The sequence below is a fragment of the Neltuma alba genome, unplaced genomic scaffold (assembly GCF_004799145.2).
Source record: "Neltuma alba isolate B1F8T4 unplaced genomic scaffold, ASM479914v2 tig00010226_pilon, whole genome shotgun sequence".
Classification (NCBI taxonomy): Eukaryota; Viridiplantae; Streptophyta; class Magnoliopsida; order Fabales; family Fabaceae; genus Neltuma; species Neltuma alba.
In genome coordinates this window covers 1-21,362 of record NW_021635158.1, presented here as the reverse complement: position 1 = coordinate 21,362, position 21,362 = coordinate 1, and the positions used below count along the sequence as shown (strand labels likewise).

General features: G+C 35.0%; 4 protein-coding genes and 1 non-coding gene across 5 annotated transcripts; 1 reads left to right on the top strand and 4 right to left on the bottom strand.

The window, feature by feature from the left end:
• Window positions 1-324: 324 nt before the first annotated feature.
• Window positions 325-397, bottom strand: TRNAR-CCG (transfer RNA arginine (anticodon CCG)). Its single transcript has one exon. It is a non-coding gene; the product is annotated as a tRNA-Arg (tRNA).
• Window positions 398-4,271: 3,874 nt separating this feature from the next.
• On the top strand, window positions 4,272-6,473 carry LOC114754922 (transcription factor bHLH52-like). The gene is made up of 2 exons (XM_028943775.1): window positions 4,272-5,018; window positions 6,246-6,473. Exons 1-2 carry the CDS (start codon window positions 4,272-4,274, stop codon window positions 6,471-6,473), a joined length of 975 nt encoding a protein of 324 aa, XP_028799608.1.
• A 234-nt stretch (window positions 6,474-6,707) lies between these two features.
• LOC114754920 (thiosulfate/3-mercaptopyruvate sulfurtransferase 1, mitochondrial) lies at window positions 6,708-13,410 on the bottom strand. The gene is made up of 12 exons (XM_028943773.1): window positions 13,199-13,410; window positions 11,996-12,190; window positions 11,273-11,332; window positions 11,036-11,098; window positions 9,915-10,039; window positions 9,639-9,801; window positions 9,386-9,445; window positions 8,978-9,036; window positions 8,368-8,449; window positions 8,180-8,243; window positions 7,989-8,056; window positions 6,708-7,091 (listed from the first exon to the last, which is right to left on the bottom strand). Exons 1-12 carry the CDS (start codon window positions 13,283-13,285, stop codon window positions 6,996-6,998), a joined length of 1,122 nt encoding a protein of 373 aa, XP_028799606.1. The 5' UTR covers window positions 13,286-13,410; the 3' UTR covers window positions 6,708-6,995.
• A 2,036-nt stretch (window positions 13,411-15,446) lies between these two features.
• On the bottom strand, window positions 15,447-17,485 carry LOC114754926 (uncharacterized). Its single transcript, XM_028943778.1, has one exon. It carries the CDS (start codon window positions 17,235-17,237, stop codon window positions 16,113-16,115), a length of 1,125 nt encoding a protein of 374 aa, XP_028799611.1. The 5' UTR covers window positions 17,238-17,485; the 3' UTR covers window positions 15,447-16,112.
• Window positions 17,486-19,164: 1,679 nt separating this feature from the next.
• On the bottom strand, window positions 19,165-20,880 carry LOC114754924 (uncharacterized). The gene has a single exon (XM_028943776.1). The coding sequence runs from the start codon at window positions 20,781-20,783 to the stop codon at window positions 19,662-19,664; it is 1,122 nt and encodes a 373-aa protein (XP_028799609.1). The 5' UTR covers window positions 20,784-20,880; the 3' UTR covers window positions 19,165-19,661.
• Window positions 20,881-21,362: the final 482 nt, after the last annotated feature.

The window sequence follows — 21,362 nt, the reverse complement described above, 5'->3', positions numbered from 1 at the left end:
ACTCAATTCAATGGAAGTCATCCTTTCTCTTGAATCTATGCTGACCCCGCTATGATTCTTATCTGATCATCATGAAACGAACACTTTCGAATGTATTCATCCCACTAAATTCTACAAACTACTAGCCAAATGATGAGTGTTCACAACCGCACAAATGGATTTGTGCCGAAAGTGTGTCTCATTAAAACTTACAAGCTCTTTGGCAGTTTGTAAATGTAACCTTACCATAATCACAAGTTCTTGAAAGTGCTTTTCAACAGGAATGGCTTTGCTCTTCACTTTTTAACGAGTTCCATGTTGAAAAAAAAGGACCGCAGCCATTTACGATCGCGATGGGACTCGAACCCACAATCTCCCGCTCCGGAGGCGAGCGCCTTATCCATTAGGCCACGCGATCGGGGTTTGCTTTGTTGATTAAAAATTACACGATACTTCAAATCTTACAAGATGCAGCGCCCTGAATAGAGCCGGGAAAACGGGCCGAGCCCATCGGGCCGGCCCGTTTAGGCTCTGAAATTACGAGGGCCGGGCTTGATATTTTTCTCTTAAAATGAGAAACAAGCCCTAGAGGGCTGGCCCTGGAGGGCCGAGGGCTTAAAAGGGCCGGCCCTGGAGGGCCGCGGGCCGGCCCTTTTAAGCCCTTTTATAATTTTTTTTATTTTTAAAAATTTTTTTATATAATATTAATGTTATTAATTTTTTACATTGTTATAATATTTCAATATTTAGTTATTATTATCATTTTAAAATTAAATTTAGTTTTAGACAATAATTTATCCAATTAAATTTTTAAAAAATCGGTTAATTTAAACTTTAATAATGATTTGATTTATATTATATGCGTTGATATTTTTAAACTATATATATATTTGATAATAGAATATTTTTATACTTATATAACTTGTGATTCTATAATTTGAATTAGAAATTCATGAGTTTCAACAACAATGTTTCTCACATTAAAGTAAAATAATAGTTAGATTGCAAAATTCAAAAATAAAATTCTTATAAAGAAGAAAAACTTGATATTTTTGTTACGAAAGAAAAGCATACTTATGAAGAAAAGTAATTAATTATAGTGATGATGAAGTTTCAAAAGATTAATGATAATGTTTATTTATTGTACAATTGCATTATAGATAAAACTTTTAGATATTGTTATCTTGTTAATGAATGTTTTAGATGTTCTTAGATGCTGATGAATATTTATATATGATGATATTTTATATTTGTGACTTAATTTTATTCATATTTATGTCTTTTATTAATAATTTCATTGGTTTATTTTTATATTTTTATAAAAAAATTTGATAAATATAAAAAAATAATATTTTTCCTTAAACGGGCCAAAAGCCCGCGGGCCGGCCCTGGCCCTGTAGCTTAAGGGCCGGGCTTAGCAAATTGGAGTATTTTTAAAATTTCAGCCCTGAAGGGCCGGCCCTTTTAAGCCCGCCAGCCCTGAAGGGCCGGCCCTGGAGGGTCGGGCCGGCCCTGATTCCCGGCTCTAGCCCTGAAAACGATCCCAAAAATATTAAATTAATATAAGCAGAAGCGAATCGAAGGACTAGAAATGTCTTTAACTTTGGTGACCAACAAAATATTATCAAATGTTTGGCACATTAAATTTAACTTTTGAAAATGATGATGATTAGTAGTAAAAATATTATTTAAAAATAATGGCATCAAGTTTAAACATTGAAAAAATATTGACTAAAGTATACATTTGGTCATTTAACTTTATATAAGGTTTCAATTTAATTTCTTAATTTTAAAAAGCATATATTTGGTCCTTTAGCTCTAAAATCATTATCATTAAACTTCAATGATAATTTTTTTTGTAACAATCATGAATATTTTGAAAATTAAACTTAATATGTTAGTATTTGAGAATATTTTATCAATATTTAAGATCTTAGTGTTATCATTTTGTTAACAATTTTTGGAGTTAAAGGACTAAAAATATATTTTTTAAAGTTAAGGGACCAAATTAAAACCTTGTACAAAACTAAAGGATTAAATGTACACTTTAGCCAAAAATATTTAATAAGATCAAGAGACTAGAATAACATTTTGTATAAAGTTAAAAAAAAAAAATCAAATACACATTTTAATTGAGTGGTTAGGGTTAATCCTTTGATATCAAGAGTTAGAGTGCGGTGACTATATTTTTAACAAACTGAATTATGAAATTTATTAATAATACTCCTTGATCCTTAATATAAGACCTATTTAACTAATTTGATTAGATTAAGAAAGTTAGATAAGTTAGTTAATCATAAGAAATGTGACATATTTTTCCTAAAATACCATAATCATCTTTCTTAATACCTCTCTTCCTCTTCTATTTGATTATGGTTGAGAGAGTATCTATAGGGGTAATTTAGAAAAAACTGATAAATATGATAAATGGGTCTTATATTTAGAATCAAAACCAACTCAACAATTAGGTCCTATATTAAGAACCAGAAGAGTAATGGATTAGATTGACAAATAGAGACAAGAGTTTACTTCTTTAGGGAAAGGATACACAAATGTAAAAATAATATGAAATGTTAAGTTTGAATTATAATTGTAACCAGCAACTAACAACAATTTTTCCTTTTACAAGACCAACAACGGAACAACTGAATTAAGACAAGTTGAAGCATTATAAGGAGATTTATTTTGCTGAAATTTATCTTCACTCTAAAAATGGTATAGCATAATTGTATTACTTACGATATATGAGAAACTGACAGCAAATATTGTTGGTTTCTTTTTATAAAGTAATGAAATTTAATCCTATAAGACAATTCTTACCGATAAAAACATTTATTTGTTACTATCATTCCATAAATGGAGCAATTTATGAAGTAGAAAAAAAAATCTACGATAGATTTTTCTTAAACTTCTTAATACCTGAGCTGAGAATTCTGTATTTATATTAGTTAAAATTTTAGATGTTGTACAGTTTTTTTCATTTGATCTTGTCAATGTATATATTCCTCCTGTTCCATAGGTCTTATATTTAAGACAGGAGGAATATATTTTGGTGTTTAATTTGGTACTAGTCCCAGCATGAGCAAGCATCTTTTTATTTTTTAATTAATCAATTTTTTTTAATGTTGTCTTGAAAATGAACAAAAATCTCAATATATTTATTATATTCTTCATAGATACATATAGTAAAATTTATGTTGTTGTTATTTTTAACTTATATGTATTTTAATTATTTCATGTGAAAAATATATATAATAAGTGCATAAGACATTACCCTAAGAAAACCACTCAAACATTAGATTCCTCGAATTGATAATTTTTTTCCTTAAACAAATATATTTTGTAAGCTGAGAGAGATCGAGGGGCAGGTTTTATGGTTTTGCTTGGTGAGAAAGTTAATGAGATCTGGATCCTCTCCTATCGAAACTTTGTGTCATCTTATTTTATCTGAAATTTCATTCGTTGACTTTGTCTAACGGTCAGGGAAAAAAATTGATTCAATCTGAGTCCTTAGATTCGATTAACTTGTTATGTTGCTGAAAGAAGCCAACGAACCAGATTTCGAATGTAAGAGTACAATACAGTTTGTAATGAGAGAGAATCTATTTCCCAAGCCTCTGATTCAGTTATATTTAAGAGAACAACTAAAATTAAAAGTGAGCTTGCAAATTATACTATAATTAACCTAAAAATGATTTTAAAAAAGCACATGTATTCCGTAACCGCCTCCAACTTCCCCTGAAATATCTGAACCCACAAAGCAGCAACAAGGCAGTGACGATAATGTCAGTTATTCTCGTTTTCCTTTCTTTCTCTTCTTATTTACTATTTAACTCTCACTCCCTCACTCACTCACTTAGTACTCCACAAACTCATAACATCCTCAGCTTCTTCTTGCATTCTCCAAGGTATCTTCTTCTTCCTCCTCCTCCTCCTCCTCTCTCAGACATGTTCTACGTACATAATAGTATACATTTCCTGTTACTGCATTCTTTTGTATCTTGTCTTCTATATATGCTTAACCAGCTTCTGCTTCTTTATTAGTTTTTTATCACTGAACAAGCACAAGTATCGTGTGCACACACATATATAACCACAACGTTCGTGATAAAACAGTCTTTAAACTGTGTTTGAAGTATCATGTCCCATATCAGAGCCACACTTCAATAGCATTCTCGTCATCCTAGTGTCATCGTATTTTGTCTGCTAACCTTAACAAAGGCTTTGTTCTTTTTGTGCACTGTGTTGTACCAGGTTTATTAAGTTTGGTCATATCCATTGATCGAGTCATAATGGCGATGCCTCTAAGCACCTATTTCAACTGGGAGGCCTCTGTGCAGCAAACCATGAACAATGATGTCCCAGAAATAATGAGCAGTTACTTTAATTCCTTCTTCCAGCAAGAAACACCACCGCCACCACTACCATTAGTACCAGATTATTCAGATCATGAAAGCTTCTTCTTCCTTAATGATAATAATCCAAACAGTTTATTGTTTGATTATTATTACTCTTTCCCAGAGTTAACCTATTCTCCTCCTCAATATCAAACACCATCATTACCACTCTGTGATTATAACATGAACATCTTCCCGAGTGATGATCAGATTCAGACCTTTCAATATCCCTACCCTAAACGCCAGAAGTTAAGCTTTGAAGACAATCATTATCAGTTACCGTATCATAGGGATAATTATTTCTATGACGGTTTTGAAGATAATAATTACCCTTACTGTTGTTCGTTAATGCCGGAGTTTAATGATATTGGAGTCCCACCACTGCAGCTTCCGGCGCCGGCGAGTGATTACAGTGAGAAGAAATGGTGTGGGGCTGGGGAGGCGACGGCGAGGACGGTGTCGGCGCAGAGCGTGGCGGCGAGAGAAAGGAGGAAGAAGATAGCAGAGAAGACACAGGAGCTGGGGAAGATGGTTCCAGGTGGGTGCAAGATGAACACAGCTGAGATGCTTCTTGCAGCTTCCAAGTATGTTAAGTACCTGCAAGCCCAAGTTTCGATGCTTCAGATTATGAACACACATATGGTATGTAACATAATCTCTACTTCCTGTATGTTAAACTGTTAATTTGGTTATGTTCCTTTAAGATTCTGATTCTTCTACATTTTAGTTCTAGTTATAAAGTTTTAATTCTTCTATAGGGGGCAAAAAAAAAAAGTTTTTAACTATAGGGGATCTTTACACTTGTATTACACATAATGATAATTGTTGTAAGGAAGCTTGCTGTTATCAGTTAAGTTCTTGTTATTATATGACATATAATAATTAATAATTGGAGTATTATTTACTTTTAGAATCTGATTTGTGGGCATTTGGATAGTTGTCGAGAATCTGCATATGATTATGTGTTAATGTCTGGTATTAAGGTTGATAGGCCAACTTTGATTCCTAAGAGTGTGTGTGAGACCAACGGTGTCACCATTCTTCTGTTTTTCAATGTTTATCTGCCTCACATGTTGCTGATGTTTTGCCTACTTTCTTTCTTTCTTTCTTTCTTTATGCTTTTTTAGGAATTAAATAGGAGGTGTTTAGAAAACATTAGAATACGGCCATAGTGTGTGTGTGTGTATACACACATATATAATAATAGATGATAATAAGAATAATAATAATTATTGCTATCTTTATTATTATTATTTAGGGGATGAGGGGAGAGAAAAATACGGAGGCAGTTAAGTGGATGTGAAGACATGGTCAACATAAGCCAGTCTTTAGGAACAAGAATTCTTTTTTTTTTTCTTTTCTTTTGTTTTTTTCCCCCCTAAATGCTCGTTAAGCAAATACTTTCGCGAGGATGAAATAAATCAGTATGTAATCAGACCAAATGAATTATTTTTAGTTTTTACCAACCAATTCTACATGATTATTTAGAAAAAAACTGCTTCGTTTGTTACTGATTTATCTATATATTTGATTAAAAAAAAGTTTACAAGATAATGGCAGAAATAAAATCCTGAAAAATGGATTAATTTCAAAATTTCCTCAAGATTTGTCGCCCTTTACCCACTTCAATTACCATATCTATGATAGATTTCTTTTAGGGGCCAAAAAGACCCAAAACACATTATTATATACTAATTTTTAATTTTAGTTGACAATCATTAGAATCACAAACAAGCTCATCCCATCCTTTAAAACGTTCTTTGAAAACCAAAAAGGTTGGAACTTTATGCCCCCAGTGATTAAAAACCAATGCTTTGAATTGGATTCTGTGTGTTACTTTGTTTCATCACATTCTTAATCATTTTGCAGGAAGATAAAGAATCAACTTGGAGTGATAATCAAGATCAGCAATTACAAGCAATGCTTGGCAGTCCCAGTGTTGCAGAGAAGCTCTACTTGCAGGAAAAGTGCCTGGTCCCACAAAACTTGGTCACCACATTGACAAATCACACTGATATCCAAACAAGACCTTCCATTCTCAAAGAACTTCATCAGTTGATCATTGTCACAGACACTGAGAAGGAACAGCTCCAATAATCAATCTTGTTTTGTTTTCCTTCGATGTAATTAATGCTCTCTTGTTATCTGCTGTTGTTGTCATCATCATTTAGATCCTTTTTTAGTGTAATCTGAGGATATTTGCCTTCTTTTTGGCCCTGACTTAGATTTGAAACAGAAATAAATAGAAAAAGGAAACTATCATCTTCCTCCCCCGCGGGACCTGGGAGTTCTAATGATCATCACTTTTCTGTCTCACTGACGAGATTGAACTTCCCAAGGAATGCAAAACATGATAATACTTGGCGTTTCACAATTTCTATCAGTATCTCATGAACAACACATTCAGATTATTTTTATAAACCACAAAACTAGCTTCGGTAACAATTTTTAACAAGGATCAATGACATTTGTTATTTAATCATTGAGGAGGAGAAAAAAGGGAAGAAGCAAAGAAACAAAAAATTGCAGGGCTCAAATAAGTTGACTATGGTGGTAAAGCCCCTTCCCTAACAAGACACATTAATGCATGCTGCTCATGAGGTTGTGGCTATATCGCATTTAAGAAGTTTCAACTGGTGTATCAGATTGTGCTCCCCATTCAGTCCAAGATCCATCATAGACCGCAACATCAGACTTTCCAAGACGATGCAGACCCTGAAAAAGGTGGGAATAACCAAAACAAGGCATGAGAGGCTTTACCCTTTACCAAGTTCCTTATATGGATGGATCCATAAGATTTATATATTTAACACTTCATAATCAAGCTTGTCTTTGTTAGACGACAAGCGTATTTTCCTGCTCAGCTGAAAACCGGATCCCGACCATTTTATGACTAGAATGACCATGTACCTATGTGTTCACCCTCAAGAACTATAGGTAAAGGCTCTAGGGTGTGTATGGGGTAGCATTTTGACAAATGCAACAAGCTTCTGGCTTTGTGGCCGTGCAATGCCATCACAAACATGTTAGCAGTAGTTTAATCTATTAATATATATGATCTGTTTTTTGACATCCAATTTAAGATTTTCAAAGAGTTACTTTTAGTGGATGGGTGGGGTCTGCATGCGTGCGGAATGCAATAGGGGTCTGGATTCGCCAAAGCTAGACCCAGCCTTGGTACAAGTCAGGTCTCAAAATAGGGGCCCAAACTGCTGGCTGATAAGCCTGCTCAACATCAAAAGTTCAGCCAGGTTGTCGGATGGGCCTGAGTGATGCCAACATTTTTTCACACCTAGTGCGCCAGTAGACCAAACTAGGGAGGACAGAATCAAATATGGTACACAAGCATTTTAGCAATATGCTAACAAATATGGTAACCGACCCATTGAACCAATGGAACGAAGTGGAAGCAATACAATAGCAACAACATTGCCAAATAATTTCCCCCCCCCCCCCTACCCGGTCAGGAAGATAGGTCCAATTACTTGACCTATCAAGAAGTAGCTTCGGACACTTTGCTTTGCCCTTCATCTCCAGGAGCCCAAAAAAAAAAAAAAAACCAATTTTGTGTGCATGCACGTGTGAGCGTGAGAGAGAGAGAGAGAGAGGTACCAATGCAAGAATGCAAGCAGTTACTCCAGTGCCGCAAGAAGCTGTTATTGGGCTTTCCAAAGAGATTCCTGCATATGAATAAGGATGTCAGGTAACTGAAGAACCATATCAAACATCTCAGCAGGTATCTAAAGTTTTTAAGAACAAATTTAATTTCAGCATAGGGATCTCTGTCACAACGGGCTCCAGACCTTCTTCATCAAATCGCTTCTTAAGCTGATCCGGTGGTAACAATGTTTGGGAAGCATCCAGCACCTGCAGAGGAAGACAAGCACCATTGATAATATAGCATGACAAATATTTTCTTCATTGCTATGACAAGAAAGGTTCGTGTTTTTCTGGGTTATAATGATAGTACTGAATTGACCGTATGCGGTACCTGTTTAAAAGGAATGCACTTGCTGCCAGGTACGTGACCACCTCTAATTCCCTTACGGGGTTCTGGCACAGCTCCATCAAACCTGTCAGAGGATAAAATATCCATAAAGTCCAACAGAGGCACACCAGAAATAGAAATCCCAAACAGTGAACTATAGTGAATATAAGAAATTGATCCAAGAGAAAATAAGAAATTCTCCAAAATTAAAATGAATAAAAAGAAAAATAGACTGAATAGAGACATAATCAATAAAAACCTCCTAATCTCCAATATATTCCTTATTGAGCTCTCAATTGGTGGGTTTTAAATTTATGAAAATAAAGACTGGTATGGAAACAATATTGAAATTTATGGAAATACAGCCTATACAGCATTTCATAAAAATTCTGCTTGAAACATGAAACAAGTTCTATCCATAATGATGAACAATGGATGCCGCTTAAGTTATTAAGCCAATACCAACAAAGAAAAGAGATGAAATTACACGTTTGCAGCCAACTGCTCGCATGCTAAGCGTCAATATATACAAAACAGGAACGTGAATGCTCACAACAGTGCAGAGAACTCACGTGAAAGTATATGAGAAGTCAAAAGGAATGTAATAATATACCTGGGCTTCGATCGAGCATCTATATGTTGGTGACTTTTTTCCTCAATATTTTTCTTCACCTATAACAAGGGGATATAACATAACCAAGGATGCAATTTATTGATGGGAGACCCTATTAAATTCAAGACCAGACATTTCAAGAGACTACTTACTAGTAGATTAAGCTTCAGATATATTAAATTCCAATAAAGTTTTCTAGTAGACTCAACATTCATTTGTAATACCAACTTTTCAAATCCATATTTATTACTATTCTTGACAACTTAATACTTGTAGGCTTTTATCGTTAACATCACCATATACTTACAATTGCAAATTGCAGTTATGATTCACCTGCTATTTTGCGCAATCAAGACAAGCATTTAGAGAATTCATATATGAAGAAGTCTTAATTATAAAGCAACTCACCTGCTCCATCGTCCTAACAAGATGTGGCTGAAATTTAGTCTTATATGTGATTGGCCCAACCTGAAAAACGAAATGGCCATGCGAGGAGGATACATTAAAGGATTGCATATTGTTAAATCCATCGTCCGGAAAGGAATCTCATGTTAGAGCCACAGAACAATATATATTTTTACATCAGAAAAGATTTTTTTTTTTTTTTTAAATAAGACAAGCAGGAGCAAAAGCTTACAAATTGGACAGATTGCAAACTTACTCCGTGTCCCTTGTATACTTTCTCTATGGCCTCACTTGCAGCACTAGCCTTCAATATAGCATCACCAGAAGCACTTGATTCAACATCATATCCTGACGCACGCCATCTTGGCAGGCCACCATCTAATACCCAAACTCTGTCATGCCCAAAAACTCGGAACATCCTTTTGACCAGTAAACCATGAAGAAAAGTATTAGTTAGAACTGCGTAGCAGAAATCAAAGATTACACATTCCAGTGACAGATTAATATGCTTTTTCAAGATAGCAAGGCTTACCACCATACACGAGCTGCACTAAATATTCCTTTTCCGTCATAAACAACCAATCCATCTTTATTCTCTATGCCAAGAGCAGAAGCAGCAGCAGCAAAAGCTTCTTCTGATGGCAACATGTGCGGTAGCTGATACCAGTCATAGTTATAGATTAGATATACTGGAGAAACAAATTGCATCAAAATACAGGGAAGTTCAAAACATTAAGTGCAAAATCATTCCCTAAGAATAAAACTATTTAAAATGAGCACATCTCTAGAGAATAGCAAGCAATTAGGAACGCATAAAATGGGCAGAGGCAAATTAAAAACGCCCATATCAACCTATAGAATCAAAATTTACTTAAAAAATCCATGTATAATTGCTGAAAGCTTTCATTTATTACTGCTTGACACTATAAATGCATTGAGAATATGTGAAGTTATCAATATTTTCACATGAAGAAAAAATTTATAAGATCCACATAGTGAACTATTAATGGTTAAAAAAAAAAAAAGTTAGCGACCACTGCATCTAAAGAATCCACTACAATTGAAATCAGTTATCATGTAATTAACAGCATTAATGGCTCTAATAGATCATGCAATTATTGGCTGGCTTTTATCATATTTCCCGATCAATCTTCTTATCTATCTATTTTTTATTTACTCTTGCAATTTATTTTAGGTGTCTACTGCCAGTTAATATCGCATGATGTTTAATTTCTTTGGGTTTAGTTAACAAATTTTTCATAAGAATCATGTAAAACTATAGGTGTTAATGGGGTGAAGTCAAATTGTTTTATTTCTTCATTTGTTTCTAGTATTATGAGTCTTTATTTTGCGTTCATGTTCCTATCCTTTCCTTTTGGGAGGCGTTGGTTAGCTGCTTCTCTTGAGGCCTACCTCCTCCTATATGTAGCAAATGTTGCTTTGAAACAGATACCAAACTTTTAGAGACAATATTTTCTGAAAAACTTCACACAAAAATCTCAACGATATCATCTTGCACAGCAAGACCTACAAAGATTTCATTTTTATAAGGTAGCAAAAGTCAATAACAGCCTTTACATAAAATTATATACAAATTCTAAAATGTCTTTTAAATAAAGACTCTTATAAATAACATGAAGAGAGACCACTCACATTTGAAGTTCGATCCGATATTCCATCTACATCAAAGAAAAGGGCCCCAGGAATGTGAGCAACCTGTTGCAATTGTGTTAAACAAAATACGCTAATAGCCAAATGATAAACAGAAGTGAATTGCAAGACAATAAACAAACACAAACAGAAGCATATCCCTTCTATGTCATGTCTCATAAGCTGCTTAGAATTTTTTAACTAAAGAGAATGGGATTGATAACAAAATTATGTTCAGACCTGATATTCTTGAAATGGGTTCCTCTGCTCATCTGGCATGTACCAGGAGGCATCCAATACCTGAATAGACTAGACACGCTTAGGAATTTTCATGGCTGATGTAATGTAACATATTCAGGCAGTACAAAGATGGAAAATTCAGATCATGCATATACATCTAGTAGAATTAAAGAATTTAGCATAAAAAATGTATGATACTGATTACAGGTTTGTCATATGGCCCAGAATGATTTAAAAATATGTAAACAACAGATTGAAAATCACCCAATTACCAGTTAGTAATCAAAGCAAAGACAAAGAAGGGTTCCTCCCTACTTTCCAATAACAAGCTGACACCACATAACATGCGAAAAAAGGACACAAGATTCTCGGGCTTAATGCTTGAGAGGAAATTCCACATTTCTGTTGATCAAAGTCTGTCTCGCAAGCATATCAAAAAAGTATTCATATGAAACCCCTAGAAATCTTGATTAATCCCCATCAATCTTTTCTTTTTTTAAGAAAAAGGAAAGTGCTGAAAATGAGAAAGTCTTTAAAAATAAAAAATCATGGAAACTAGAAAAGTTGTTGAAATAAATAATCGTACGATATTAGAAGTTAAGCCACCCATTTGGATTAAAGGAAAAGGCAATTAGCATTAAATAATCAAGTAAGTTCCTTACAACGCCTCTGGTATAGATTGCACACAAGAGGGCAACTCAGAATAGCAGAAAATGCAAGTACCTTCAAATCAGGCTTCTTAAGATTAGCATAGAGCCAATCCACGGAAACAACAGGATCATCCGTAGATACAGACACTGTTGAATAAGAAGCTCGTGTTCCAATGGGGGAGGAAACCATGACAAAATGAGACCACCCAGTTATCCTTGTTTTTTGAGAAGTATAGGCTGGAACAGCTTGTGATTGAAATGAGCTCTTCTGCAGGTACATATGCAAAATGAGAAACCAAGGTCAAAGAACAGCTATAGCACATAAATACAGAAAGAAATAATATGTTTTGAAAAATGGGCCAACAAATTGAAAAGTTAACATTTTTCCATAAAGGTAGAGCTCCTAAATGGCTGACTAGTTAAAATGCTTCTCTTTAACGGCGTTAATTGAAATTTCGTTCATCAAAATATCATAAGAACCACGGCTGGAACATAACTGATATAGATAACTCTAAATGTGTTAATCTTTGAGCCTAACTACAATTTATGCCAACAATTCCCACATAAAAAAAAAAAAACAATAGATAATTCTAATGCACATTTAATGACTAATTCATGTGAGAATCAGCAAAAGAAACTATTTTGCATGCTGATTAAACCCTCTAGTTTGCATCACCACCCATCACAAAATGACGTCACCAATTTCACAATCACTAATTTGCACCATCAAATATATATAATCCCAACGTCACGTTTAAGTACTGCATCATGTAAGAACCAGCGCAAGAAACCATTTTGCATGATGATCGAAACTTCCGGCTCGTATCGCAATTGATGACAAACAGACATCACCAATTTCACAGTCACAAAAGCGAAAAGTCAGATTAAAACTGCCGAATATTATTAGGCTTTCAGCAGGATGCATAAACAATATATTCGTATGGGAAGGGGCATGCAAAACGCGCATAACCAGCAGTTATAAATTTGCTAATTGCTGTCTGGTTCATACTCAATCATACTTCGAGAACTTAAACAAGGAAAATGAGTCACGCAGCCTAACAGACCAAGGACTCCAAAACCAACAAAAACAAAAACTATGGAAAACCAATTCACAGAACTAAACACTGTAGGACAAATGAGCACAGGAGCAAAGTTCCTAATTCACAGGCACAGAATCAAGGCTGATGAAAGAGACACGCATATACACACAATCCATACTGAAATTGGAGAACAAAAGAAAACCCAGATGAGATTTCATGAAAAAGATGGGACTTGCATTTAAGAAAGAAGTGAGTATTTGGGGCCTCGAAGAATGAATGAGGCGAGGACCCAACAACATCCTTCTGAGAAGAGAAGATGCCATATCCCTCAACGATCATATAAGCAAGTCGCCTTAGATAGCTGGAAGAGTGAGGTGCGTCAAAGAATGAAAGCAGCCAAAGGGAGAGACTGCTGAGTGTGACGGAGAAGCTCCTCAGTTATCGTTTTCTGAAGCTGAAGACTGAAGAGGTGGAAATTGATGAAACGCATCAATAGAAAACAAGACTAGCGTTTTGATTCAATTTACGAGTTGAAGAAAATTGGTAAATTTTAATTTTAAAAACAAAAATTTTAAGAAAATCAGTTTGAATCATCATTCTGCAAAAAATAAAATAAAATAAAATGATGAAGTAAACAATTAAAAAATTGTTTTATTAGTATAGTTGTCATTAAGAAAAATATAATATTTTTTTAACCTCTTCTCTCTGATTTTATAGAACAAAAAGTAATATATCAAAAGTAATAATATTTTTCATTTATCAGTCAAGTCATAAATATAAAATATTATGATAATTTCGAACATAATAATTATTCATGGTTTATTAGTTAATTTTACTATGCTTTGATTTCTTGGCCGCCTGGCCGGATACTTTTTGATTGATTTCTTATAACTTTACTAGATTTTAATTTAATTTTAGGTATGAATTTTCAAAATTAAAATTTTCATTTAAAAACCAAAATTAATTTCTATAATCAAATATTTATTCACAGTGAACTAGATTTTTTAGATACACAGAGTAATTAATTGTATAAAATCTTGATTTATAGCTTCTTTTGTTTTTGAGTGAAAAGGGAGTATATATATACTCTTCCAATCCTAAATATAAAACTTATTTAACTAATTTGATTAGATTAAGAAAGTTAAGTAAATTAGTTAACTATAAGAAATATGACATGTTTTTCCTAAAATACCATAATCATCTTCTTTAATATCATCTCTCCTTATTTTACTTGATTATGATTGAGGAAGTGTCTATAGAGGTAATTAAGAAAAAACTGATAAATATGATAAATATATTTTATATTTAGAATCAAAATCAACTCAACAAGTAAATTCTATATTAAGAACAGAGGAGTGTATATATATACACATATATATATATAAATTAAAAAACTGTGCAAAGTCTACAAAAGCACCATCATCTAAGCTTCAGGATTGACAGTACTAAGGAGATCCAGTGCTGATCCATAGCTTATTTGAATTAAGCGAACGAAAGCATAATGTACTGTAATCAATTGGTAACTCTTTGTGAGTGGGCATCGCCTCCAATAGAAATATATCTATATCTAACAGGGGAAAAAAAGGGTTCGTGTTAAAATGTCAATTATGAATATTATAAAACAAAGGCAACTGATTGTCATGGTTATATGCTTAAAATTGAACACCTCCTTTCGCAAGGAACCCAGCTATAAATCTTCAAATACTAACAACGTCTATGTCCCATGATTATTTTATAATTGAAAAAGCTCTTTCTTTTATTGTTTTCCAAGTAAAAATTAATAAGAACTTCACCCATTATCTGGCATGTCCGGTTAGTAATACTAAAGATCCAACTACCAAGTGGTAAATTGTACATTGCAGCATTTTGATTTTTACCCCGTAGACGTCACATGACCCTCAATTTTTTCTTCACATCAGTTAAGTAATTTACATATCATCACTAATCATCATCATGCAATCCAACATACAACATAAAATCAGATTAAGATACAACAACAACAACAACAACAAGCCTTATCCCACTAGGTGGGGTCGGCTACATTAATCACACGATGCCATCGTGCTCTGTCAACAACCCAATCCTTAGATATGTTGTTGACTAGGAGGTCTCGTTAGATTAAGATACAACAAGCAAAAAAAAAAAAAAAGCCGGCAGATAGATGAATTCCATTAAGAGCGTATACACAGAAAATGGCCCTTAGATCTAGCTCCATATCCAACCTAACAAAAATACAGGCACAGCACAAAACAGCCGGCAAAATGAAGTAAACTGTTTTCTATCAACCCACTGAAGAAACAAAGGGTGTGATAGTATAAAACTTAGTTCTAAACATATTAAAACTAGCGCTTGTCCACCAATAGTATCAATTCACTTACAATTTACTTGCAAAATATTAACAGAGAGCTGAATAAGGAATCAATGTAAGCCTATGTCGCTCCAATTTGCTAAAGAAGCAGGATTCTTTCTCTGAGATCAAGTATATATACAGGCTATACTAACAGCTTGATTTAAAATTCACAGTATAATATCATAAATAAATCCCAAGTAAGGCGCAAGGCCTATACAGGAGGAAAAGATCCTTGTCAGAAGTTAAAAAAATTTACAAAATGAGAAAGAATGAGATTGGCGAGGGGACTAATAAGAACAATTAGATTTCACAAACTTCATCAGAGTATTCCATGGATATCACTATGCATGGGAATGACATGCGGTTGCCTATTGCTTAGCCTTACAAGGCAACGTTTGACCAAAATAGTTGGCACTGATATCTGATAAGCTCAAGGAAACATTCTCTCTGCTTGTGAGAGTGAAACTGCGTACATTTGTCTCTCCTTAGTACATTTGTCCCTCCTCAGACCCCACCTACCTATTACACTTGTTCCATTATGATTTCAATCTTGAAACCCAAATCAACCATTACCAGTTCTTCTAGACAAGTTATTAGCCGCAAAACTGAAGAATAAACGCACCAGAGAGCAAAATTCACTAGAAGACAGAGCGGGAGGGACAGAATCCAGCATGAACTATCAAGCATCAGAAAGAAAAAGTCGCAAAATCATTAATTCCCCCAACAACTACAACGAATTTAAGACATGTGTCATGATCTAAATTCAAGCTGCAAATTATGAGCAAACATATGGGTGGGACTCAAAATGGAAATCCTACACGCACACACTTCCTTGACGAATCTGCTAATCTCTTCACTTCTTTTGCCTTCATATAGAACTCCAATAACTCATCGGCCACTTCCTTACTGTGGCATTCAATGAATGCCCTTATGAACCTTTTTTCTCTCATCCTGAGAACGGTAGCCATAGAAGTTTGTGGACATTTTGACTTTGAATCCATGTCTTCAATTTTCCTCATCAGGAGAGCCCGTGGTTTCATCCTGGTATCTAGGTTGCAAAACAAGAGATGTGGATTACGAAGAACTATTTTCGCTTCTAAATTGATTGTGCCCAATACGAACGTCATATTCCTCTGAACCTTTTCAATTGACAGTGTCAAGACAAAAGGAGACCGCCCAATTAACTCAAATATCTCTTCATCAGAGAAACCAAATTTGGCAAAATTTGCTATCTTCTCGCGAATTGTTTCCAGACGAGAGATACCAATAATTGATACAACATATTTATACCTCTTTGAATCCTTGGAAAGCCCAGTCTTGCGTATATATTCCAGCTTCTCCTCATCAAAAGAAGTCCTTGAAATAAGTGTGGGCCGGGAACAGGTCATGAAAAGAAAGTCCTCTTTGCTTACACCCAACTCTTCATACTGTGCAAGAACAGGTTTAATGGTTTTGTCAAAGTCATAGATTAAGAGTGAAGGGTTGGTCACAAGGGCTCTCTTAAGCAATGCCTTGGACTCAAACAAGGAATTAAGATATGCAAGCCTTTCGTTGAAATAACGATTGACCCGACTGCTAAGAAACCTAGGTCTACAATTGATTATCCTCACCAGGTCAGGTGCGTTTAGCCCGCAGCGACTTAGCAAAGCGAGCTTCGACTGAAGCAACGCAGCGTCGGAATTGCTCAAATGTGGGTTACGTCCCAAAATTTTCGCCACATCATCATCATTACAACCCCATTCCCTGAAAACCTGAACGGCATCCGTTGACTGATCTGCAGTGCTTTTAGCTGCGTCTTTACCTTGGGCTGGACATTGGGTCGAACAGGTGGTAGAAATGAATACTTGCGAAGGCTTTGCGGTCGAAAAAAGCAGAAAACGACGTGAGACAGATGGTAGAAGACGAAGCATGAGAGTGCATTTCATTCAAATTCAAGCCAACCTCATCTCAGTATTTTCAACCAGAAATTTTGAAGACCGGGACTCAAATAGGCAATGGCAAGATCAGGTTACAGTGAGTACTCCATCAAGTATAATGGCAAACAATATTCCTTCGGAAAATATTTTGAAACGAAGCAATGATTAGTGTAAAGAAAAAGAAACTCGAGGATAGAGAGAACGTGAACTCGCAGAGCCCGCAATGGCACCGAGAGAGCAGCGTCCAGGTTGAAGGCTTATCAGCCACCCGAGTGAAAAGCGCTTGATGGCGGCTAGAGCTCATCGTTTATCATTTTGACTCGAAAACGGGAAGAATGCTCCGATGAGCCCATTAGCCCATTAAAATTAAAAGTCATCTAATTACACATGACATGGATCTTAATTTTAAAATTATTACTCCTCCAGTCCTTAATATAAAACTCATTTAACTAATTTAATTAGATTAAAGAAGTTAGGTAAGTTAGTTAATTATAAGAAGTGTAACACATTTTTCCTAAAATACCATAATCATCTTTCTTAATACCCCTTCTCACTCTTCTACTTGATTATGATTAAGGGAATATATATAAGGATAATTTTAAAAAAATTGATAAATATGAGAAATGGGTCTTATATTTAGGACCAAAACTAACTCAACAATTGGATCCTATATTAAAGACCGGAGGAGTATTAATTTATAAATTCAAGGGGGAAAAAAATCAAGTTCTCGTTAACGTTACGGATCTAAGAAGAATTTAAGAAAATTGTCTATGACAATATAGCTCTCTAAACAGGTATTTCCTAAAAAAAAACAAAATATTACTTTTAAAAAACTATTTTAATTTTTTTAATGCTACTTATTTCAAATAGAGAGCTGATATGTTTTACGATTTTCATCCAATGTGTCATAAATTTTTATATAAATTATAATATATTTAGTGAAAATGTTGTAATAAAGATTGAACTATTATCCATTAACCTATTAATTAGTTAAAATAAAGAAATTATTGAACGCGATACAGAGATTATTCCGTGAATTTTTTTTCGTAAAAGGGGATTTTTTTTTAATAATTTAATCTTACGCAATAATTTTGCAATTTGTTAAAATAAAATTGAATATTTGACACTTATCAAATGTATATATTGTGAAATTCGCTTAGCTTCATTTTGATTCACCTTGATTAAGAATATTTATAGGTGAGCGTGTCTATTTTGAAAGGCCACATGTTAGTTCAATTTGTTAACACTAATAAATCCTCAAGGATTGCGACAATAAGAAAGGAGAAAAGGAGCTAAACATTCAACTTAGCTGACCTTTATTCAGCTCTCAGGACTGTAACATAGGATAAGGAACACAAGACTCTTGGAGGCAAGCCCAAGCTTAAAGAGAATTTCATCAACTACTGCTTCTGAAAATGACTTTTCCGAAGACCATAGTGGATGCCTTTAGATGTAATAGAAGGAGGCAGGCATTTCTAACATTTCTAATAAGAAGTTGCATTCAAAAGAGAATTGAAGGGAGGATTTTAGAATAGCCAAGGAAAAGAGTTCAGAGTTGGTACCGCGCGATAATCAGGAAAAGTAAGTCTGATGCAGATGGCAACAATGCAAGAGGAATGATGAAGAAAGCAAATCAGCTCATTAATTGCAGCTTTATTAGCTATTGAATTGATTGATTTGACCAGACATCAACGTAAGTCTAATAGCTTGCTAGAGAAACAGATCCAGTACACTTTCACAAGTTCTTAGTCCAAGTTGCATGGTTATAAATTTAACTAGAATGTGCTTTCCGTACAGGAGCCTGTAAATTTGGATTCATTTTATCCATTGGCGGTAGTAGCGAGTGCTCACGGTGCAAGTGACACTGTTAGAATCAGAGCATATAACAATCAGAAGAGGAGAAATAACAATAAGCAACATTCCACACCTCCAAAACAATTGATGAGAACATAAGAGACATGAAGATGATTCTTAGGTTAGAAGAAAGGTCTACCCCATCGGCCCAAAAATTCAGATGGCTTTCGATAATGCAGCTCAATAGGAACATCTTAATGCATTCAAAAGAATTTTCTGGCTTCTTATCCTACAACTTCAGCGTTCAGATATACCATGGAGCACCCCATTATGGATAAATTCCACGTTTATTCATCTAGAATTTCATCAAGTGCAGTCAGTATCCTCCTCCAAGCTATATTCCACTATTTGCCCACCCTGAAGCCCAATGTGTCCTTTCTTTACCTATAACATCCTGAATGCCAAGTCACCATTAACAACCAGAATGAAGAAATAAATTCCAAACTGCCAGATGAAACACAAAACTGACAATCCTGTTTCCAGGAAAACCCCATCTATGTTGAACCAGTGAAAGAAGGATTAGATGACTTGTGATCTCAATTGAAGCGGCAACATTATGACAAAACATATGAGAGGGGTTCAAAATGGAAAGCCTTTTTGAACAAGCCTCTTTCTTGACCCTGCTAAGCTCTTAAATTCTTTTGCTTTCGTATAGAACTTCATTAAATCATCGGCAACTTCCTTAGACTGGCTTTCAATGAATGACCGTACAAACCTATTCTCGGTCATCCTCACAGCACGCATTACTGAATGTTGTGTAAATTCCAACTTACCATCCATGTCTTGTAACTTCCTCATTAGGAGAACTCGTGGCTTCAACAATGTATCCAAGTTTATAAACAGGAGACGTGGGATTTCAAGAACTGTTTTAGCATCAAACTTCATTGTGGTCAATATGAACGTCATATTCCTCTGAACCTTTTCGATTGATAGTGTCATGATAAGAGGAGACCGTCTGATAAGATCAAATACCTCATCATCAGAGAACCCAAAGTGGGCAAAATTTGCTAACTTCTCACGAATTGTTTCCACCCGAGAGACCCCGATTATTGCAACCACATATTTATACAACTTTGCATTCTGGGAAGGCCCCATCTTGCGTATATATGCAAGCTTCTCCTCATTAAATGAAGTCCTTGGAATAATTGTGGGCCGGGTACAGATCAAGGCAAGAAAATCTTCTTTGCTTACACCCAATTCTTGATATTGTGCAAGAGCAGGTTTAATGGTGTCGTTAAAATCATAGATTAGCAGTGAAGGGTTAGTCACGACGGCTCTCTTAAGCAATTCCTTTGACTCAAACAAGGAATCAAGATATGCAAACCTTTCATCAAAATAACGATGAACCCGACTACTAAGAAGAAACCTAGGCCTACAATGGATGATCCTTACCAAGTCTGGTGCTTTTAGCCCCACGCGACTAAGAACAGAGAGATTCGATTGAATCAGGGCAATATCAGCATTGCGCAATTGTGGGTTACGTTCAAAAATTCTGGCCAAATCATCATTATTACAACCCCATTTCCTCAAAACTTGAACAGAATCTATTGGTTGAGCTGTAATGTCTTCCTCTGCCTCTTTGACTTGGGCTAGACATTTAGTCGAACAGGCGGCGCAAGCGAATGCTTGCAAGGGCTTTGCAGCAATGCCTCTAGAGAAGGTCTGAAAACAACGTGAGACTGTTGATAGAAGACGAATCATGAGAGAGCGTCCCCTTCAAATTCATATCACGCTGATCTCAGCATTGTCAACGAGAAATCCAGGAGAAGGGACTCAGATGCCAATGGTAAAATTAGTGTCACTACTTCCCGAAACAAGGAATAAATGGCGACCTCGAGCTTCGACCAATTTTGTTGACAACCCCAACTGAAACAAGGTCTGGGGGCGAACTGATGATGATTAATGTAGAGCGAAAAAACGGCGGCCGCAGAAAGGTAACAACAGAGCGTCGAGAAGGAGGAAAGTTTACTCTCAAATGCTAGGGCTAGAATTTTGGCCGGTAAGAAGGAAGAATGTCGAAGGCAAATACTAGGTGGTCATGTTTCATGTACAGTGTTTTTTTTTTTTTTTTCCAATTGATATTTTCAACTATTGATTCTATACGTAAGACGTTTCACTTGGTATCTTTAATATAAATATTAGTTAAATAATTGAGTATATTAAGAAAAACTAATTAAATTAATTATTGATAATAAATATATGTTGTCTCTACCAAAATATCCTTACAAATTAAATATATTAGCTAGAGGCCTAGAGCTATTATTATTATGAAAACTATCT

What these genes read in the sequence shown, in the direction of transcription:
- LOC114754924 (XM_028943776.1), bottom strand. Translation starts at nt 20,783, where the DNA reads ATGATTCGTCTTCTATCAACAGTCTCACGTTGTTTTCAGACCTTCTCT.
- LOC114754922 (XM_028943775.1), top strand. Translation starts at nt 4,272, where the DNA reads ATGGCGATGCCTCTAAGCACCTATTTCAACTGGGAGGCCTCTGTGCAG. An exon ending in AGATTATGAACACACATATG is followed by an intron (nt 5,019 to 6,245) that starts GTATGTAACATA and finishes ATCATTTTGCAG; the next exon opens with GAAGATAAAGAATCAACTTG.
- LOC114754926 (XM_028943778.1), bottom strand. Translation starts at nt 17,237, where the DNA reads ATGAAATGCACTCTCATGCTTCGTCTTCTACCATCTGTCTCACGTCGT.
- LOC114754920 (XM_028943773.1), bottom strand. Translation starts at nt 13,285, where the DNA reads ATGGCATCTTCTCTTCTCAGAAGGATGTTGTTGGGTCCTCGCCTCATT. An exon ending in AGTGCAGCTCGTGTATGGTG is followed by an intron (nt 9,802 to 9,914) that starts GTAAGCCTTGCT and finishes ACTGGTCAAAAG; the next exon opens with GATGTTCCGAGTTTTTGGGC. An exon ending in AAGTATACAAGGGACACGGA is followed by an intron (nt 9,446 to 9,638) that starts GTAAGTTTGCAA and finishes TTCGTTTTTCAG; the next exon opens with GTTGGGCCAATCACATATAA.